Raw genomic sequence first — 22859 nt, forward strand, 5'->3', positions numbered from 1 at the left:
ATTGTAAATAGAATTATTGTAGTTATTCTCTATAACGTGGGTTTTCACTGAGGAACCTTTTTATTAGTTATCTCTGTTCTTTACTAAGAAAATAAGAGGGACAGTATGCTTTTGTATAAACGTGGAAGGGTAATTATTGTTTGGATTGCATTTTACGTAGTTTAAAACATCTCTTAAATTAAACTCAAAGGTTAGTTTATATTACAGTAATTGTCACAATTGCAACGTCAAACTGTATTCAGTATCATAGTTTACACCCACGTTGATTTTTGTTATTTACACGCTATGTTTATCGTCATTTTATGACACCTACTACGCCATTATTCTTAGTAGTGTCTCATCAACGTAATGTCTGTTGTTATATTTGTGATTGTTTTTTATACTTCTTTCTTTATCTATCTGTAGCTGGCCAGTTGAAGTCTTAGTGCTGTATTCTGAAGTCTTAAATAGTTAATTAAAAACCTCGTAGTGTTATCATACTAAAGCTATGCTAAGGGGCTATTTAGTTCGGCATTTAAGTCGTGGTATAAAGTAAATATATTAGTTAATAGACTTCTAGTAGGATATAATTATGTTCTATCGATATGAAACTAACGAATCATTAACGTCTTAACCCTCTCAATACCGTCAGTCAAGAGGTTTTGTAGGGTCTACTTGACCTATACGTCCGCGTACAACTTCAACGTAAGAGCACGATTTTGTTTGTGTTTGTTAGGGCCTTAGTTTTCAGTCAAGAGATACGCTGAGGTTCGGAAATGAACCTTTCCTTTATCCCTACTATTTTATATATAAATAACAGTTGCCCGCGCCTTTGTCCGCGCGGAATTAAAAGAATTTAGGAATAAATGTAGCCTATGTAACACGGGGATAGTGTAATTTCTCAATAGTGAAGTTCAGTAGTTTCGAGGCCTATTCAATGCAAACAAACAATCAATCAAATATTTCCTCTTTTAAATAATAGTATAGTATGTATGTAGAAAATATCCAATCTGTTTGATAAAGGGAACACAAGGTTTTGTTTTAATATTAGAGTAGGATTGGAATATAGATTTTTCATTAAAACATTTGAATAAAGAAAAACACAGTTTTGTTCCCCGTACATTAGCTTGGCGGACGGTGGCTGAATAATTTAATGAGGGTTATTCTTGAATTATTTAAGTAACAAGGGCTCTAAAAAGCAAAATGTCTACTGGTCTTAATTTTTTACTGGCAACGTGATGTCGATTAAAATAAAATCAGTTACTATATTAATATTCTTATCCATTAAATTTTCAATCATTTAAAATTATATAATGTACATATTAATTAAATATCTATTAGTATTCGTACATATTTCAATAAACAAAGATTTATCGACGTGCCCAATTAAACAACGATTAAATATGTTTTTTTTTGTTCCGTATTAAATGAGAAACTTCTAAATCGATTAAACAAATATTACATAAACAATTTGCGAATGTTTTTGGTATTTTTTTTTATTTATTTAGTGGCGTAAAGCTTAGGTGGGTTGTTTTATAATTTGCATTAGCATAATGCCACAAATTTGTGGCGTAGAGTCGATAAATTTATGCGAAATCACGGCGTAGCGACTCTACAAGCAATAAAAGGCTTCTGTGCATTTAACGAAGCTTTTTCAAGAGTTGGACTAAGTAATGCTCAGCTCATGCATTATTTCCTTTAGTTTGCTTTTGAAAATCAACAAAACTAATGGGTTGAATTAAATCGATTTGAAATCTTACTAATGAATGCGAATGTTTAGATAGATTTTTATTTTGTAGGTATCTCCAGAACGGCATCGTTTTAGAACAAATTTGGCATAAATGTAGAGCACAGTCTGAAAGAACACATAGGCTACTTATTTAGTTTCTTTTCTTTCAAGCGCAAGCACTCGCAGGCGACAGCTGGTAATAAAAAAAATCATCTTACCGATTCTCTTATTAGTCTACCAAAGCTGTATCATAGATTTGTGATTAGTTTTTTGTTAGATTGAAGCAAATAGGTCGCTTGTTTGAGTACACGTAATATTACGATCGATCGTTACAAAACTATAGATCTATTTTAGAAGTATGGACAGTGTCATTTGGTCGCGTGTGACGCTGGAATAAAACGCGAGTGTCACATAAAATGTAGTACCTGACGTCAATAAACATATCATTCAGGACACCGCCGCCACGCTTTTTTGATCTTTATGATCCACTCTAAACGTCACGTCGTAATTTTTGTATTATACTTCGAAGATTAACCCTCCGTGGAGTTTCGATTTGTCTGCCCTCGTTTTTTACGTGCTTTGTACGCAACGGATGTACGCCAGAAAAAATGTTTTCCACTTAATAATAACCTAAAATTATATTTTCTAAACTTATAACTGTAAATGTATTGCTGCAGTGTACTAGGAGTCCAACGATATGTTGCGACTTAAAGTTTGATTTGGAATTCGACAATAAAGGTTGACTTTTAAGACTATGAGTTTGTCCAGGTCCCTCTCAATCATCGCGAGACTGCTTACAGTGTGTCGAATTCTAGGCCATTATAATTTATGCTCGTTTAACGCTCAAAATATCTTTAGCTTTCTAGGTTGACTTACTGAAGTCTATGTGTATTCTTATGGCTAAATGGTATGCCTTAACACGTGTTAATTCGATTGTATCTAACCCGATGCGATGTGGTCCAGAAACGATGTTACGTCTTGCTGTAAATTCCGATTAAATTATATTGTCTGCGGTCAACGATATTGGTTCTCAACATTTACTGGCTAACCTCAACTATAACTCAACTATCTTGCCTAAAGCGAAATGTTTTGAAATATATTAAGGAGTTATAAATGACTTTAATTTAACATTAAATATTACTTTAGTGATACTGTATTCACGTTTGTTAGCTGCAGTTTTTCTCAGGACATTTTCCCCTTAAAATTTTCGTGAAGTTTACTCATGATAAATATCAAATAATTATAATTCATCAAATACTGCTGAAACTCCTGCACTAAAAAGGTGCTTGTTGCCTTATAATTTAGTCGGTTTTAACTATGACCTCGATTTATGTTTTAATAGCGTATGCGTGAGGATTGGCGCCCAATGCTTTTCTGATAACAGATAATTGACGTATATTGTATACAATTTTGACTGTTTCCATTTGTACATAAGCATTATTGTTACGCATATAAATAACGGAAAAGGATCATATAATCCAAGAATAACTTTATGTACCCATGAACGGTTTCACTATATGGCTTCTAATTTCCGCTTCTCTACCAACACGGGATATTGCTGTCAGTTTGATATTATGGTGATATTTACTATATGAAAACTTTTTTGTATCCACACTATTAAGTGGTATCCAAAAGAATACCTCATATGTTTATTTATTTATTTATTAACTCTTAATGCTATCATAATACATAACAAAAAAGACAATTAACTAATTTAGAAAGCAAGGGCGGCCTTATCGCTACAAGCGATCTCTTCCAGGCAACCCAGTGGGACTTGTTATTAACTATGTATATCAATTGTAAGCGTCTTATAAACAATTTTTATTTTAAATGTTAGTTAAATTATATAATTTTGTCCTTTTGATGATTTTTGAATAGATTTATCAATTAAAGTTAATCGTTTACCGGCTACTTAAAATAAGTCAAATTAGACAACTGTTAAATTATTAAAAAAAAAGTTGAACAAATGGCCAGTTTCTTTGTTAACAATATTGTTTTATCGGCCATTATATTAAAACGGCTTGTTGTTGAAAAAAGTTGTGTTTTGTGACTTTTCACTTAAGTAAAATATGCAAAAAAACGAAAGCTTTTTCACAACTTTGGCCGAAAAAGTAAGGCGATTTACATAAAACTCATGATTTCTGTTTTCACAACACCATTTGGCACGATATCGGATAGTATTTGCTTTGTAACGTAAAACATTTTCCCGGACGTAAATGTTATTCATGATTTTATTGTAAATGAATGTTATATTTCGTAACACTAGTTTTTGATCGCGACTTTGTCTGCACATAATTTAAAAAAAATTCATCCAAATATATGCAGCCCTTCTGGACTTCTTCCAACAAACATACATCCAAAATTTGTAATTTGTATTATAATATTAGTAAAATGTAGATAAAAAAGGGATAAAATTTTCATAACTTTTAATTCTTTATGATAAGTTTTAATTCTACTAAATAGCATCCTTGTTTTTGAAATCGGTTTAAAAGTTATATATGTGTTAAAATTTTGGCAACGCATCTGCAGTTCCTCTTGTGTTGCAGATGTACATGGGTGTCGTTGATCACCTTCGGGGTTCCCGAATATATATAATTTCTGAATAATTTATCATACAAAAGTCATAAAGGATTATAGCTGGTAGGTACCAATTGACTGTTATTGTTATCAATATATTATGTGTTTTTTGAATGCAATGGAATGAAAATATGTTTTTAAACAAGTGTTACATTGTCATCGGACGACACGACAGACCGCAAGGTTCCATCCACACCACCTGGATGGCTGGCATTCCACAACGGTGCGATTCTCGCGCAACTTCTTGCCTCGCATAGCCGCGTTGTGGAACGGTCTGTCCTCGGCGGTATTTCCAAACCAATACGACTTAGGGTCCTTCAAGAAGCGAGCCTATCATCACCTCAAAGGCCGGCAAAGCATCTGCGGTTCCTCTGGTATTGCTGATGTCCATGGGCGTCGTTGAACACCTCGGTGTTTCCGCTGTTCGTTTGCCCCCTTCTGTTATAAAAAAAACAGACAGTGATGTATCGTAAAAATCATTCATAATTGGGTAGAAAATGGCTTAAGCCTTAGGACTACCTAAGATATAAAACAGACGATAGATAGATAATAAAAATTCAAGTTTATCTGAAGTTAATATTCTCGATATGCTCAGTATATATTACGATAATGTTGCGTTGCAATACATCCCACAAATAGAAATGTTACTAGAAAATCTCTATATTCAATTCTATTCTATTTCCCGACCAGTCAAACGTAAAGCCCCGTCGTCTGAATCTTGATATAAGTGAATTTAAAAGCGAAAGATTGCTAGTTCCATATCTGATTTCCCAGAAACTGGGTACGACTCGATGTATGACCGGAAAACCCGATCTAATGTTTTATATGAAATTTGATATTACGATTTTTATTTAAAATGCGATCATTTCTACAATTCAATTGAAATACATAAGACTAGCTATTTAAAGTTCTATAAACATCTGTACTGCATACATACTATAATATATAATTTATATATTATAGTTATATTTACTTGTACACATGTAGTTATTACCCACTATGCATCCTCTCTGTATCGCAAGGTTAGCTGTAAGAGAACTCTTTTAGAGTTAACCTCTCCTGTACATCACTGTATTTCTATGTAATGTTACATTATGTACTTTAAACTGTGTACAAAGCTTAAATACATGTATAAAAGAAGATAACAAAATATGTACAATGATTTTAAATATCGATTATCCTTTACGAAAATATTTATTGCCCTCGATATTGGTTTAAAAAAAGTTCAGCGTAATTATAAATCTTTGCAAATATCAAGGTTCCTATTATAGTCTAGGAGTCTAGAATGTCAGTGTAAATTTATCTGTCGAAGAAAAGTGACCGAGTCGCTATTATGCATGTATTATAGATTCCATTAAAGTTTTAATAATAGAGAGTGCTATAGTTAAACACTGGCAGTGTACAGACGACGAGAAATAAAACAACGCGCGGCGGAAAAGTGCAGTTTATAATTAACTTTAACAAGGCGCTGGTTCGCGATATTAAAACAAATATAATTAAAGACGCTAACGTAAAAAGTTAATTTACAAAATCTTAAGCTACGCCAACTTTAATAAGATTTCTATACTAAGTTATATATTAAAGTTTTGTTAAGGAAAGGGAAAACTTTTGTTCTTTCCTTACTTCCTCTTATTTCTACAATATAGATAACGCATCTGCAACTTTTGCTTGCAGATGTCCGTCGGTGGAAGTAACTTTGCTACTTTAACGAATCAAGTTGCTGTTGTTTTTGCCAACTTATATTATTCCAGTACTAAATATTGAAACATTAAAAAATGAATGCATTTTCAATTGTATTAAGGCAAGTTATACAAGTCATATTAACCCTTAGTAGCCTGATTTATATACGAAAGTGATTTATTTTTAATATTACTGTGTTTGCTTGATAAAATAGAACAATAATGAATTTTTTTTTTAATTTCGTTGGAAAGAATATTATACAACAGTAAAATAGGTACAGCCAACTTATAAAAAAACTAAGAGTAATGTGAACATTCGGTTTAAAAGATTGGTATCAAAATTGAAACTCTAGGCTACTAAGGGTTAAGATTAGTTTACTTATTACAAGTTTTATAGTTTGCACTGGTATCGAAGTAAATGAACGCGGCGTATCAAATCATGAATGCGTGTCTCATCTTGTTTATATTCGTTCAAGTATGCATTTTACCATTATATTTTATTATATTATGCCTTTAAATGTATGTGATAGAGTCAAAATATCGTAAATTAACCATTGTAAATACTTCGCTGGCGCAGCGACCTAAAGTGGGTATTAGTCTCCAACTCAAGAGATCGCCAAAGTAGCCTGTCCTGCGCCTTCTCCTGCCTCTCCACCGTTGGCCTGCTATACGGCGTCTCGGCATAGGTATCAGAGCTGGCCGAAGGGTCGGCGACCAATCGGAGTCCCGAGATACGCTGCTTTTTCATAAACGCAATTATCCAATTTATATTTGTTTTTAATAAATTAATATCATCGTGTCGTCTATATTTAAATATGCTAGTTAGTGTTCCTATTACATATGTATTTTGTTATGGCTAAGTGTTATTACAATAATTAAAACAGTGATTGATTTGTCAATGTTGTTATAAAAATAACATTTATGTTTAAGTTTCAATATAGTGTATATGAAAATAGAATATAGCTTTGGTTACTAATACACAAGCTATCGGTAAATGGTAACTACTGAAACTTAAAGCATATGGTCATATACTTTTGGCAGCTTTACAACATACGATTTTTACATCGCATTGCGTTTACCATGAAATACAATAACCTGAGTAGTAAAGTTGTAAGCACAAGTAATTACTGTTAATTATAGAAAGGATCACATTATGTATAGGGTCTGCTGTTATCTGTGCTCTCGAGGGTTGTCAGTCGGTCACCATTGAAGAGGGTACGATAGGTACACGCCCGTAGCCCGCACCGCCATGTCGGCGTAGCAGGCTATCGGGTACACAAGACGAACACTCCTTTATACTGACTTATTTTTACAGCAATTACTATAGTAAATCTATTTGATTTGGTGAAAAAATCTTTTACTAAAGCTGGAAAACAAAGATTTTATAAGTTCTTTTCATGACTTGCATATTGGAGATGTGGTGTTGTTGCCCAACGGTCTGAAGTAATAAATTAAAGTGTGTTACTGTAAGCAACGTGAACATTTTACTATGCTTTTAAGCTAATGTAATAAGCGGAATAACATGCCGCGTGAAATCTGATAAGCTTGTGTTGTGAGAATAGCTTAATTAGCAAGCTGGAAGAGTGCTTGGAAATCTGATAGCGTAGAGAGCTTAGCTCTGAAATAGAACAAATAGCACAATATATGCCGTAGATATAATGATACATAAAAACAATTGAAAACATAGTAACTTTAAAAAGGAGGAGCGGAAAAGGGGATGTTAGTTCGTCTATCGTTAATTTAAAAAAAAAGTAGTGGCTAAATTCAGAAAAACATTTGAAAACAGATCGTTCAAACAGACGTCAGGCAGTTACGGAAAAACAATCGAACGTGGAGCCAACTCCAATAAATAAAATGGACAGAATACTCAAAATATAGTTATCGCAAGTTTTTTAATCGTTTATTGCGTCGACAACGAGTGCTAGGAACAAAAAGTACTCGTGATTATTCCCTAGTTGTTTTGTGGACCGCTCAAATGCACTTCGCCTTATTGTTTGACACTTTTATACTGAACGTAGCTCTAGAATACAAGGCCTGTTGCTTCAGTTATGACCGTTTTTTTTCATTTGCTTAAAATGCTCAAGTTTTTCCTCATTCTGTGCGGAATATGTTTTTACTGGAGCAAAGTAAGATGGTACCTTCTGTTAGTGTTTTGTTTTTATAACAAATGTATTTTAGATTATATCCGTAAACTATTGAAGGTAAAATAAAAAAGCCTTTAAAAGTAAAAATAAGTTGAAGTTACGATGGTTATTGCCAGAACTAGACAAACCTTGATTTAATTTGACCGATTTGCGAAATCGGAAAAGAATTATAGATTTATTAAGCTGTGTTATCTTTCTATCTCACTTTAGATTAAGCAATTATTGACATAATAAATGGTGTAACTGTATTAGGGATATAAATGAGTCGTATAACTCTTAATTGACTCCTCAGTTGGCCTTTGTAGTGATTTAATCTAATAAGGCTAAAAATCACGTCCATTTGTAATACAATGATATCATCTAGCCCGATGGAGCCAATTTGTCGTGACTGTCGACATAGACTATAAATTGAATTGTCTCTCGCCACTTGCCCCGGTGCCCGAAAAATGTTATTGTAGCATCCAAATAAGCTCTGGCTGAACCGTCTAGTGATGACGTCATTCTGGATACAGCTCCCGACTACGTACAGCTGTCACGACCTCTTTATGTTTATTGACTGTTTCTTTGGTAATGTATTGTTATACATCTGTTGGAATAGCTTCCAATTTAGTTGATTAGATGATAATACAATTGCCTCTATTATATTAAATAACGTATCAGCTGCTATGTGGGTGACGTCAATGGTTTCAGTCTTGCTTTATTTGACATTTTCCTCATTACTTTTGTTTAGATAAACTATTGCCATAACAGCATCAAATCCTTCGTACTTACTATATCTTTAGATAATTGACTTCATATCACTTTATTATCCTTACCTTATAAAAATATAGTTCAAATCACTTCGGGCTATAATTACATAAAAGAAAATATTTATAGAATGTACCACGAAAACTCGTTCGTAGAATTTAATGAAGCTAGAAATATAAAAGTTCCCGCCACATTTCTGAGATATTAACTTTCGACGAATTTTCTTTTGACTCGCGGCTTATTATTAAAATATTATTGGCATGTAACGACCACATAGTACATTCAATATTAGACTTTGCTTTGCTAATGATGCTTGTTTTATTTTCACACTCACGGCTCGCAGTCTCCATCTAAACATGTTTTTTTCTAACGATTGAGTTTTTTTGTTGTTCCTATGTAACATTTCTGTTTAATTTCTTTTCGTCTTTGAAGAAATTGTTAAATTAAGAAATCAAAAATCATCATACATAAATAAATAATTTAAGCAGAATAAAGCCTTTTTTGCAACGTTTTGTTTTTAACAACTCTTTGGAAAAGTTGATTTCATTTGTGTGAGTTTTAAAGCGATGCCATTTAACAATGTTTTAGAAATTCAATTTACAATGAGTACATTCTAACGGAAAGATGTATTTCTCTTTTCAAATTTATATCGAGAATAACATGTAACAGATAAGTTTTCTATATAACTATTATTTGTTAGGATCAATAGAAATTTTTTTGAGTTCCAATTAATATTGAAAAATATTTGTGTATCGTTTCGACAAATATTGTCCTGATTTACGCAGTTATAATTATTATTATAAACAAGTAATAGTATTCGACGCTATAATTATAGCTGGTAAAGGCATTTTAACTAAGAAAATACTACTCCTTTGGGCTGAGAAGGTATGCCGTGTTAGTAATTAATTGGGTCTTGTTCGGCTTACGTGTAGTAATCACTTGGCACATAACAGGGATAATTTACTGTTTCACCGAGATATTTTCTAATGTAACCCTCAGCTTGATGGTAATTTATTAATTAGAAAGTTTTATCCTAATCTGACGATCTAATTATTGTTTTGAACACGTGTTACGGCATAGAAACATAAAATCCACGACTTGCTTTTCAAACTTCGTTAAAAATATATTTAAATGCAAACAAATTATTGGATATACAATTAATTTTAATTTCGCCACAGCTGTAAACGAGTGGCAACAAAAAGATAATTATGCCACAAGTGACTTTTAAACCCACGAAAGAGCACTTTGCTTAATTATGTCGTTTCGTCGTGTTTCATGTTATAAACAGAAATTATAGAGTGTAATGGAACTTGACACCATGAAAATATCAACAATAAAATAAAAAAAAATTAGAAATAGATAAAAACAAGTTCAGTTTCTTATATTTTTAATATGCTTTTTGGCTTAGTAAACTCATTTATAGAATTTCACCATCAGATGAGTCTTTATTTGACCTTTTGTAAGTTTGTTTCGGTAGTGTACACTTACTGTTAGATATCATATTTGATTATCTGCCGTATTTAATGTAATTTTGTATGTAATTCGAATGTCTTGTCTGGTGAGTTGTGAAATCAATAACAATCCAGTAGCCACATTTGATTTATTGCTTGTGTTTGGGATTTCCGTATGAGTCATGCAGAAATGCATTAGACCTCGTAGTATTGGTGTGGCGTCTGACAACAAACACCTATAGCTTAGTGCTTTTTTATTACATGCTTCTGCCACTGGATGCTATAAAAGCCAAGCCTTTATAGTGCTCTGTTAAATGTTAGTATAGCGATACTACTGGTCACAGGCTTCTTTAAGTTTTTTATGTTTTAGGCTTCGGCAAACTCTTAATTCGATATTGTAATGAAAGGTCAATTTCAATACTCTTGTACGTCGTTATTTTTAATGTAGCTTATTTAAAAGAATTTAGTAGAAACAAAATTGTTTAGAAGTTATTATATCTGAAATTCACAAAGGAATATTTATATTTTCCTCTCTGTTTAACAGTAATATGAAAGTTCGAGATAGGAAGTTTGCGAATGGTATTATTTTAGAGAGCCCATTAGTTTACTTTCTAACATAATATTGTGCTAAAGTCTTCAGCCTGCGGTATTGAGTTGTTAGTTTATCGACCCAAGTTTTGTTGAAAAGTTTCGAATTCGGCGAAGTTGTTATATGAAAAAATATTCAACCAAATGTTGCTGTTTATATTACTTAGCATTGCGTCATTTTATTTTCTATAGCGTACTTTGAGATGGCACGTCTGTCGCAAGCCCTCTTCTTGAGGACTGTTATTATATAAAAAAAGAAACAAAAGAGACAGCCTTTAATTTAGTTTAGGACGAAAGGCAATTACACATCTTTCTTGGAAATAGCCAGTTGAGTAAAAAGTTAACATTTTTTTTGTCTGCATTAAAGACCTTTCAAAAAGTTCTGTTCTGTTCTGTTTCTTGTTTATGGCACTCCCTCATCGGATTGGGCCAATATTCAAAAAGTTTTTATTAAATTTATATCACCTAAAAGCGAATACATTGTCTGTAATGGACTAATGCCTTGAATCTATATTCTCTTGTCGATGATCGTGATAATGATATGTCTACATTTTATATAGAATAAATAAAAGTTTTTTTTAATTTTAATCCAGCTACTTATAGGTAATTGATATAATCTGTCTAACCAATTGTGATATATCAATAAATATATTATGCGGAAATATATTTGGTGATATTTAATACTAACAAAAAGATAACAGCTTTGAATAAAGTTCGTCTTGTCATAAATGTTTTATCGTACATCGATTTTCCCTCAACAATATTTACATTATAACGCCCTAATAACTTACCCACTTTAGGTCTGAAGGTAAATGCTTTTTTGGTAAATAGATTTTTAATACGAGATGTGTTTTTCGTAAGGAAATATCGGATTTTTAAATGTAAAAACTAAAATTGGTCAATAAGTTTTACTTTTTAGCTACATGTTGTGATAAAAAATAGGTTTGCAATGTTTCATTTTTAAAATAACTTATAGTTAAAAAAAATACAAAATATTTAAATAAACTTATATTTAAAACTTAGTTAACAAACTGACAGAATGAAAGAAATGCGCGTTCAATTTCTGTTTATTAAATTATCGACTTTGTTGCAGATTTAATTTTTTAGTTATTAAACATCCTCTCCACTGACTAAATTATTATAAAATTGGATTAAAAAGTATATTTTTTATAATACTAGTTGGCACTTATAACTATTTATAAGTTGTAAGTACATTTGCATCTATATACCATCACAAAACATCTTGGTTATTTGTTTTTTAAATTGATTACTATTCTTAATCTCTCCGCCGTCGTCTGGCTTATTAATCAACTAATGGAACCCTGTCGAGATGATTTAAGGATGTTTGCGGATTTTTAATTCATCCGTCGCGCCCTGGCGAGTTCTCCCGTTGGAAGTGGGTCACCGTACCATACCCTGCACCTCGACTTTATTTAATTAGATTTCTCATTGTTCCGTTTGCACCAAGTGCAAGGTATAGATCAGGAATTTTACTGGTGTCGAAAAATCTTTTTCAAATTGTGTGTCACATTTTTCCGGCACCATGCACCCTGGTTGAGTTTTCTATCAGACGTTGCTAAAAGGATCAATGTATGTAATAGTTTGTAATACTGTTTGAACATTGATGAATGAAGAAAGAATAATATGTAACATAATGAAACAATAGCAAATGAATGGCAAATCTACTTACAATAATAACTGTGTGTTGTGAGACCTATGCTCATTAATAATGTATCACTGACTGGTAACAAAGTCGGGAGATTAAATAAAGATAAATTATGTATTACGTAAAAATAAAACTTTATTGGCAAGAACCTGAAGAGGATTTGACAAAACACAAATGGAATTGGTAAAGGATACAAACTTTTATACATCAGACAATCCGATGTAGCTGTAAGAAATTGTATATGAATCGTTGCATCGTTTACACGAATATAACAGAATCGATCCAGTGACCTATATACCTATGTACATTTATAGATCTGCTAATGTTGCCGCTGCGAACCTAGATATGTCATAGATTGTGTAAATTATTTAACGAAAAAAATGTTTATTTAATTTGCATTGTTAAAGAAATAAAGGAAGCAAGCGGGTGAATTTGTTCTGATTGTCCGGAATATTAAAGACGGTGTTCTCCTCGAAACATCACGATCAACCTGCCCTTATCCCTAAGGAGGGTCGGGACTGTATGTTAGTATATACATCTCTCTCAGCCGTCATATCTGAATTCACCCTGTTCTTACACATATCCTCTATTATACAGTTCATCCATATTTTCTTTGGTCTTCCGCTACCTTTGGTCACCTCGAAATATTTTTTTTGATTTTAAGTGGGTTTTCCTGATGTAAAGCGGTTTGTAAACGTAACAAATTTAATATTCTCCGGTTATGCATGTGTGTAATAGGCGTACTGTAAAGCTATAAACAATTTGCTCCCATCGGGTGTAATGGCTGAAGCGATTAGAGTGAGCTAGAGCGTGCGGTTCGCGACCCGGATTGAACTATAAGCCTCTACAAATTGCAACCGACATTACTCTGTTGTTATACAATTAAATTGAGCTGCTTTTGTAATGAAGTTAGCAAGTAAATATACAAATTTATATAATTTTTACGCCTATGATGTAAAAAATCAGTAGCCTAATTCTTAAGGGTACAGATTTACGATCACGTGGTCGGGGCTTCGAATCCCACCATTCAACTGTTGTCGTAAACCATGTCCTAGCACAAACATAGAGCTAAGTTGGAATAAGAAATATTAGTATATTAACTAAAAATCAGCTAATATTTAACTTAAAAAAAATCAGATATAATGTCTAGAAGTTATGAAATATAAAATTTTCTCAATAATAAGTTAAAATTATGGATATACCATAATAAAAATGAATATTAAAAGGTGACCTTTTATGATCTCGCTAACTTGCCAACTTGCTAAATATTATTTATAGCACATATTTTAAAAATAAATCTGCGAAAGAAAAATAGAATTGTTTACATAAGTTTTTTCTTTTCCCAAAATGAATACATATTACATTACTTTCAGGTTAAGAAAGTTATCTTCTTAATAGGCTTATGGTATACTATATTCCTTGTATGGCAAAGAGATTTTCTTATGCTATATATTCGGGATGCATGCAAAAATAAATGAATGTGTCATCGAGGGAGCAGTCAATCATTGTAATAGTTTTTCACAAGGAAGGCAGTGGAAGTGAACGTAACAATATATGAGTATACCTCTAGTATTGAATGGGGCTGTTTTTCTTTTTCCGCTTCCCCGGTCACGCGGTGCGATGTCGGATGAAGAATTGTACGGATTTTATGGTGTTCTTATTTGATATACATTTCTTTAATATTTTTTTACTGTAGTTTGTTTAAAGTTAACACTGGTTACCTATTTTTTATTACTTCATCTCTTTTGTTTTAATTTACAAATATTTCAGGTCTATGCTTATAAATTAATTTTTTTTTGTAAATGTTATACAGCTTTTGTTCGCAACTTCGTCTGCAGAGAATTTAAAAAATAGAGAAATGTGAAGTGACACATTTATTTATTAGTAAGACTTGGTTTAAGGCCGGCAACGCATCTACAGTTCCTCTGGTGTTGCAGATGTCCATGGGTGTCGTTGATCACCTCGGTGTTCCCGCCGCTCGTTTGCCCCCTTCTCTTATAAAAAAAAACATCAGTATGACTCGAGACCATGTTCTACATTTTCGGGATCATAGGCAGCCTATGTGTTCTTCCAACAACTGTACCAAATTTCTACGTCTATACCAAATTTTATCGAGGTTCTTGCAGCAGTTCTAGATATACATTCTAACAAACATCTGTTCATCGATCCATTCAAACATTTGTATTTATAATATTAGTAAGATATGAAAATTTATAGAGTTTGTTTTTTAATAAAATAAACATGGATTCTGGTAAAGTTAATGAATGTCTAGGTCCTATAAAATGTATGTCTAAAGATCAGAAAACCTAATGTTACAATGTTATATCATAAAATATTAAATACAAAGACAAGTCAACAATAAAATTGCTTGAAAGGCTTTAATAAATAATAGATATAAAATTCAATGAAAATGGTCAGTCATTAGTTGGCTTTCGCTGGGTTTTACATTTATTTTATAGCTAAATATCGTTGCCATCGTGTCAACATTGTCGGCTTTTCCTGAATAGGCCTTTACAAACCCAACCGATCTGTCATTAATCATTTTTTTCTTTTAGACACATAGCTTGTGAAATATAAGCTCCAAGTTTTTTGCTTCTCTATAATTCAGCTTTATGGAACTGCGAAAGACTAAAACAGTTATTCCAATCGTTCTTTTATTTATATAGGTCAAACCGGTTAAAACGATATTGAAGGGACAATATTCAATTGTAATAACAGATATTCTTTGTAATCGGTTTTGTCTTTATCAGGAAATTTATGGTGTTCTATAGGGATTTATGATTTTGTCACAGCAATCATATCTCGTGTTATCTCGTTTTAAGCGATTTCCACTGTTTGTGTAAATAATACAACCAGCTATTATTACTTTTTTTATTTTAATTAGTTTATAAATTAATTAGAAATTTAATATTGATCACAGTTTCTCTCTTGTGCAGGATCAAAAGATACGGAATGTGGTGTTGATCGGATCGCAAGGGTCATTAGAAGAGAAGACGGTGACAGTCTGTTATGGCGCCGACTTTGTGAATGTCACCTTCGTTAACTTCTGCTGCACCAGGAGGGATATCGCTCAGGTAATATACACAAGTCAGTAATGACTATAATACGATGATACTTAATGGCCAGCAATGGGTCATTTGCAAAATTAAAAGAAAATTGCAATTCTAAACTCTTTCTTTCTTCTTTACCTACTATTTCTGTATTATGGTCTTAAGTACTCCCACTACCACGATTTTTTTCGCTGCAGTATTTTGAAATAGCAAACGTTCCTTTTAAGTTTTATGCGAGCGTCGGTGGCTCAGGGGGCAATTGACTTACAATCTGCAGGTCCTGGGTTCGAATCCCGCCATGTACCAATGTGTTTTTCGATTTCCGATTTGCATATGTACATTTATCCGACGTTCTTACGGTGAATAAAACATCGTGATGCAACCTGCACATATCTGAGAAGATATGTGTGAAGTCAACCAACCCGCACTTGGTCAGCGTGGTTGACTATGGGCTAGTCATCCGTAACTTAGGGTAGGCTCGGAGCCCCTCAGTGGGGACGTATAGTGAGCTGATGATGAAATTTCAATAAACGTATAGGGTATATTTTTGATACTTGTAAATTTGCCAGTTTTAGTTTTATATTCTCTTTACTATTACCAATGATGGTTAATTTTTCTGATCTATTTCAAACGCTTATACCGTTTTATCCAATAAGATTGCCTTATAAATCTTTTGAACGATAGAGTCTACTTCAAACTTTCATCGTAAGTTTCTGTACAAAGCTTCAGTTCTGAATATTTGAAAGCATTCATTTATAATGACGTCATTACAAACTCCACTTAACTCGTAGTTCAGAACCTGAATATTGTAGTAACATGACCAAATTACATAAACTTGTCTGAGATATTGGTTTCTGAGATATTGTGACAACTATTTAATTAGCTTGTTGACTATTAATGTTTATTAATATAATAGAAATAGTTGTAAATAATGTAAGGGTTAAAATTAGTAATAGAACATTTAAATGCTGCGTTTTAAAATATTATATTATGTGAGTAAAGATTTAGAATATTTTCAAAGTAGTAAAAAACTAGAGCCTTGGTTAGAGATAGATATGGGGAAAGTAGATTAGTCAAACCGATTTTAATCATTAGGTTAAGAAATTTTGTTCGATTATTTGGTTGAAAAAACACCTTTCGTAAACCGTACTTCTTCGGTAGATATAGATAGAAAGGTCTCATAGCCATTTCAGGTAACAAATAAAAGACATTCCGAGAGTATCAAGTTTGCTTGATTTCGTTTAAGGAATCTCCTTTTGTCGATCGTTAACAAGTTTCCGACTTGTATTTCGAATAGTTTATAAGTTTACGACAAAGCAAATGTATACAAGCTGTCATTATGTTTTGTTATCGCCTTCGGGGCTTTGGAGCTTTTTGGGAATACGTCAAGTTTACATAATCAATACTTGTTACGAGGCTATAACTACTCCTTTGAACTATCTGCCAGCTTGAAGCTGGTAATGTACTCAAATTCAAATCACGGTTAAATTTTTTAAATTCGATTTTTTTTTTAATTTCGAATTTTTAACAGCTATAACTGGTAGTACAAAACCATTATTGGTTGGAAGCTGTAAACAAGATGAACTACTGTGAATAAAATAAATTCCAGTTTGATACCTTCACTCTTTTTTGAGAAAAAGGGTCTTGTCAGACAGACGGACGGACAACAAAGTGATAAGGGTTCCGTTTTTTTGCCATGAGGCACGGAACCCTAAAAATATATTAGATGAAGTTCAGCCTGACAATTCTTATGAATTAGATACGGGTGCCATTCTTTTTATCACTTTACAACACAATTTTTCTGTCTTTGTACTGATTTTTGATGCAAAACTCATCAATGATTAAGAAATGCAGTCAAATTAATTAAAAAGGTCGTACACTTATTCATACAGTATAGAAATAATTGTGTCAAAGTATTTATTTTTCTTTGTTAACGTCACATTATTACGTACACATCTTCAAGGACTTTGTTTAGATCACTGGCGTAATATAAATAACGGTCATCTGATTTTCTAATCTTGGACTACTTGTGCAACTGACGTTAAATTTATATGCTATACCCGGTCAAATGATAGTTGATTTATTTCACGATAAGAATGGTATAAACTGATATAAATTCGTTTTTAGTTATAAATATTAATAATATGAAATGTTTAACTATTATTTATTTGCATTACAACAATTACTATGACACGATCTTTAGATTTTTATCAATATTTTGCTTCCACGATATCCAATACCTTGTATCCTTACATTGTTATTGATTGCTTACCAGCTATTGATCTGTGTCGTAATCGTATACAATAATTTATCTGTAAATCATGAATTAATATTATGCAACGATCGTTCAATCCGGTCTATTTGAAGTGGTAATTTCCGAGGAACAATTTAAATGCAAACAGATTTAATTCTCGCGAGAGTAAATTGTAGAGAATATTTTTTTGGCTATTTCCCTTGGCTGTGTTCCAATTACGTTTAATATATTGATTACAATAATATTTTGTCATCAGATGTGGACGGAAGAACTGTTTAGTCTTGCGTACAATTTGAACCAGCTCAACAATCCAACTATCAAGTTTCTAGAGAAGCTGCACACGAAGATAGTACTTAAGGCGGACAAGTCGGGGAAAATACTCGTCAAGAAGTAAGTCTCTTATATTTATTACAATTATTAGTTCAAATGACAAATTATATTAAGAATCATATAATCGATAATCACTAAATGATTAGAAAAAAAACGATAAGTTTTTTCCACAAAAAGTTTCCCCTAGAGTTCCCCTAGAGCATCAGTGTTGAAAATCTGGTGTACAACAATGTAATGCAACATAACCTGTTCTTGGAAATACCCAAAATAACAGGGGCACCGGAATATTCTGACGCTCGTCTGAACTAACCAAACAAAGTTGTACCTTGCAACTTTGACTAAGCCGCAACAGAGTTACATTACGTTTGAAGAACACTTTCTTGCGTTTCGGAATATTAAAATTATAGTTCTTTAAGAAATAATTCGCTTGTCAAAACACAAGTTTACGATCTACGAAGATAACAAGATTTGATAGAATGGTTTCTATAAAATTTTATGGTATAATAGGGCAAGTTACCAGTCTTTGCAAACCAACGGGTGTTCAAAAAGCATTCTTATTTTAAATAAAAGAATGTTTAATAAGGGAAATTAGTAGGTAGGGGCCCACCCCTATCCAGAAAGGCCCGGAGCGAAAGCTTACTCTACAAAATACATTGAACTTTGTTTTACGCCTGTACCTTGTTTTACAATAACGTTCATGGGATGAATACTGGTAATTGTATATTAAAATATTATTGCAAATTTAACAGATGCTTCCCAGAGCTGTATGAAAACGTGAAACAGTTTTAATTGTTTAGTGGAATTGGGTGCGCTGTTCATTACAGAAAGCGCTTTTCCGGCCTTTCAATGAGATTGAAGTTTACTTTGTGATTAGGGTTACCAAAAATGTTTAAAGGCAGGACAAATATTTAATATGTATATTCATAAAGGTCCGCTGTATAAAATATTAACCCTTTGGATTCTAGACTTAATGGTCAGCCTTTGTTTAACATAAATTGCGTTCCTTGTACGTTGTCACCAGATAAGAAAATATTTATTATCGTAAAACACGTAATATTACTAGAAAACACGCAATTTTTATTTTTAAACTTTAGTTGTTTTATGTTTTACATTGGTATTTGTCCTATGAGACTGTGACTACCACTTCACCTCTGTAGGCTTTCATTTTTGTGTCTACAATTAATATATTTAAGCCCTTCTACACATTTTAAATCTGTTACACTTCACCGCCTTTACATACTTCTTGACGACTAGCTTTTTATATTATTTGTTCATTTTTTGACATAAAATAGGTAGTCCGTATATTGACCTAGTTGACTTTAAAAATTATAGTAAGTGTTCATATTACTGTAATTAACAACGACAGGAATATGATAAGTAATAATTACCCTAAATTGTTAAATACGTGGCGAACCTACACGGAGGGGAATCATATCGGGCGCTCAACATCGCCAGTTTGGACTTAGAAGTAATTTAGTGAAGCGAGCCGGGGGAATATGAATTTTCAATTGCATTCCTAATCGAACGGTCGTCGTGTGTGAATTTATAAACGCTGTCAGACTCTCTTGACGGTGACGGTCGATTATAAGCCATTAATGTTTGAATCTATTAGCAGCGTCGATAAAATGAATTGTAATTAGATTTGTTATTATGGCGCCTTGATACAGATTATAGAACATTTATCTGCAATTTATTTCTGCCTTTATATTATTGAATTGTAGAGATTTTAGGTCTATTGAACTATCAAAGCGATTGTTTTTAGAATACTAGTGTATTTGACTATTCTACGAAACAAATGTATATTGATATAAAATTACTTTGTATTTAAATTAATTATTAATATCAAGTTTATTTATAAAAGTATACGCTTTGTTTGCTTTAATGTTTGTTTATGTTTGATGAATTATAAATAATGTGATAGAGTTTAATAGTGGTAGAGCCCGCTTTAACATCTTCGCACGAATTGGCCCGGCTATCCCGGTGAAATACCACGACCACACAGAAGTCAGGCGTGAAGTGGAAGCATTTCCGCGTTTCGTCTGATGAGTGTGCGTTCCGGAAGCTTAATTTAGTCATCTTTCCGGATGAGAGGATGCATGGAATGGGAAGATGTTTTCTTTCTGTGCATCCTCCGTCCTCCTCCGTCTCCTCCGTCGATTTAAGGTAGGCAACGCGTATGCAATTGCGTATGTCTATGGGCAACGGTCACTTCGCTATTTCAGCGATTTAAGGTAGTAGGCTCGCTAGTTTACCACCTTTTGATATTATAATAAAAAAAAATGTTTTAATAGAAGTGCATACTTATTTATGTTGTTATTACAATCAACATAACCGAAGCGATGTAGCTTATTGTAATTTAAAACTGCTGCACCCATTGTTAAGTGGTATCAGCGTAGAATAAGTCGCACCCTTAGAGTTATTGAGACCTAATTAAAATTATATTTTAACTTCGAGTTATAAAACGACAACCTAGTCTAGAAAATAAGTACTATTTTATAACGAAATTATTATTTTTATTGTACAATGTGAAATTTATATTTTCCATTTTATTTATATGGAGAGGCGATTGGTGTTTTTAGTTAGGTCTTTATGGGTATGTAAATATATGCTCACTAAGGGTTGCTTTTAGTGGTCTTAGCGACGTTGGGTGCCGCAGTGACCTATGTATGTTTGCTCAAGGACATGTAAACTCGAAGGTTCGACACATTAACCGTTCGGCTAATGTTTGCCTGGTCAACGATCCATTATAATCGCTTACGGTGTTTACACAATATTCCCCTGTCGTCTCTGACATGACCACCTGTTACGAAAGCGTTGCTCTTGGATATACCATGAAATTATTTTTAATTTTTTGATCGAAGAAGCTGAATACGTGAATTATACAATAATTGAAACTAGCTTTAGCACTCTTTTAGCATAAGACTTCAGTAAACTTTCATCAAACAAAGCATCTACATACTTAGTCATAATAAAATTGGGATATAAAGATTTATATCTTCGTCTTTCAGACGGGGATTAATAGAAATGATGGAGATTTCATTAAACCGCCTGAGAGCGAATTCTCTAAGAACGCTGACTCGAGACGTTAAGGCCTTTAGCACACTGTCGCGATAGCGAACCGAACAAAAGCGAAGCGTGACATGAAAACGAAGACAACACAGAGTATGCTCCACATTTAGATTTTCGTTTGCTGTTAAATAGCTAGAAATGTAAGGTTCGTAGGTTGCGCTCCGTGTTCGCTTTAGCTGCAGTGTGCTAGAGGCCTTAACGCAATCTGTTTCACCTGCTCGCGAGTGGAGAACTAATCCGCTCGGCTGGCCGTAGACCTGTCGCCGTCTCAACGCAAATAAACAATTAATCCTTGTCTCTTTTATACATTTTGAAGCCCGTAATTTATCTGTATTTATGTACTCGGAGTTATGTAATTTACAGTTCGATATTCCAATTGAATTGTTTGTTTTGATATAACTTTCGACTTTTGTTATGCTATTTTTTTGATATTCTTATGTTCTGATATATAAACGAATTTGTGTCTATAGACTAAGCTTAGATAATTTATTTATTAAACATTTAAAAGTGCGCTTTGAATCGATAATCTAGTGTTAAGAAATAGTTTCTATTCTCAGTGTTAATAGTGTACGAATGAAATGTTGTGTTGTTAACTTTTATATCATCATAACAATACTACTGAGATGCTTTTAAGCGGGCTGTAAAAATAGTAATAATGTTTATCGCTATATTCATCCAATCATTGGAACTATTAAGAGAATGAATGGATACGCGATATCATGACAAATGTGATGTTATATGATTTTTATTATAATTGTCGTTTATTTTTTTCATGAATGGATTTTATTTATCGTTGCAATGCCAATATAAATATCACATCAAAAGGCAAAATAAATATTCGGAAAAAATAAAACAATTTATCAAATGGTTCTGTCGTTCCATCAATATGAGTACGGTCTTTTGTTGCTTGCTTTCTATCCAATCTACGTACCCTTAATTGCTTACGTTCAATAAAATGCTTAGGGCCGTTCACGTATGAATGAATGCGGCTAAGGGCTTTTATTGTTTTTTTATTGCCCATATCTTGTGGTAAACAAAAGTGTGCTTTTCATGTTATGATTTTGGACGAAAAGAATTTGGGAAACTATTTTCTTTTTTCTCAACATTTCGCTGTATGGAATGGCAATAAAGCTTATAATTATAGTTCGTTTTTCTTGCAGTATTGTCCGGCAATTTGCACAAAACAAAGAAGATAAGAAACGAGTAGAGAAGGCACTGAGTGAATCAGGTCTACCGACAGGTAAAAACGACACTATCAGTCAGTCTAAGTTCCAGTTTGAAGACTTCTTCGCCTTTTACAAAAGTCTCACGCAGCGCACAGAAGTTTTGAAGATATTTAATAGCCTGTAAGTACTTACAATATTACATACAGTCATATAATGTTTACATGGAAAACTCTCTCGTCTCGTGGAAGATAGTGCGTTAAACATAAAAGATACAGCTCGCTTAAAATAGTCTAAATATTTTTTTTTGTGACTCTCCTACTTTTTCAGAATAGGATACTAGAGCCAGGCTACTAGAAAATTGAGTAAATTGAAATTCCCATTCGAAATGATCTGAATAAACAGATTGTTTTTGGAACAAAATGAATTAATA

The 22859-nt window shown here is 32.8% G+C and overlaps 1 protein-coding gene across 1 annotated transcript in view; it reads left to right on the top strand.

The window, feature by feature from the left end:
• Plc21C (Phospholipase C at 21C) overlaps positions 1–22859 on the top strand; it is a 48531-nt gene that overhangs the window by 7759 nt on the left and 17913 nt on the right. The window contains exons 3-5 of the mRNA XM_013324997.1: positions 15497–15634; positions 18121–18254; positions 22424–22609. Of these exons, the coding sequence (XP_013180451.1) occupies positions 15497–15634; positions 18121–18254; positions 22424–22609 (458 nt within the window). The remainder of the gene's footprint in view (positions 1–15496; positions 15635–18120; positions 18255–22423; positions 22610–22859) is intronic.

This window comes from Papilio xuthus, unplaced genomic scaffold (genome assembly GCF_000836235.2).
Source record: "Papilio xuthus unplaced genomic scaffold, Pxut_1.1 DF828952.1, whole genome shotgun sequence".
NCBI lineage: Eukaryota > Metazoa > Arthropoda > Insecta > Lepidoptera > Papilionidae > Papilio > Papilio xuthus.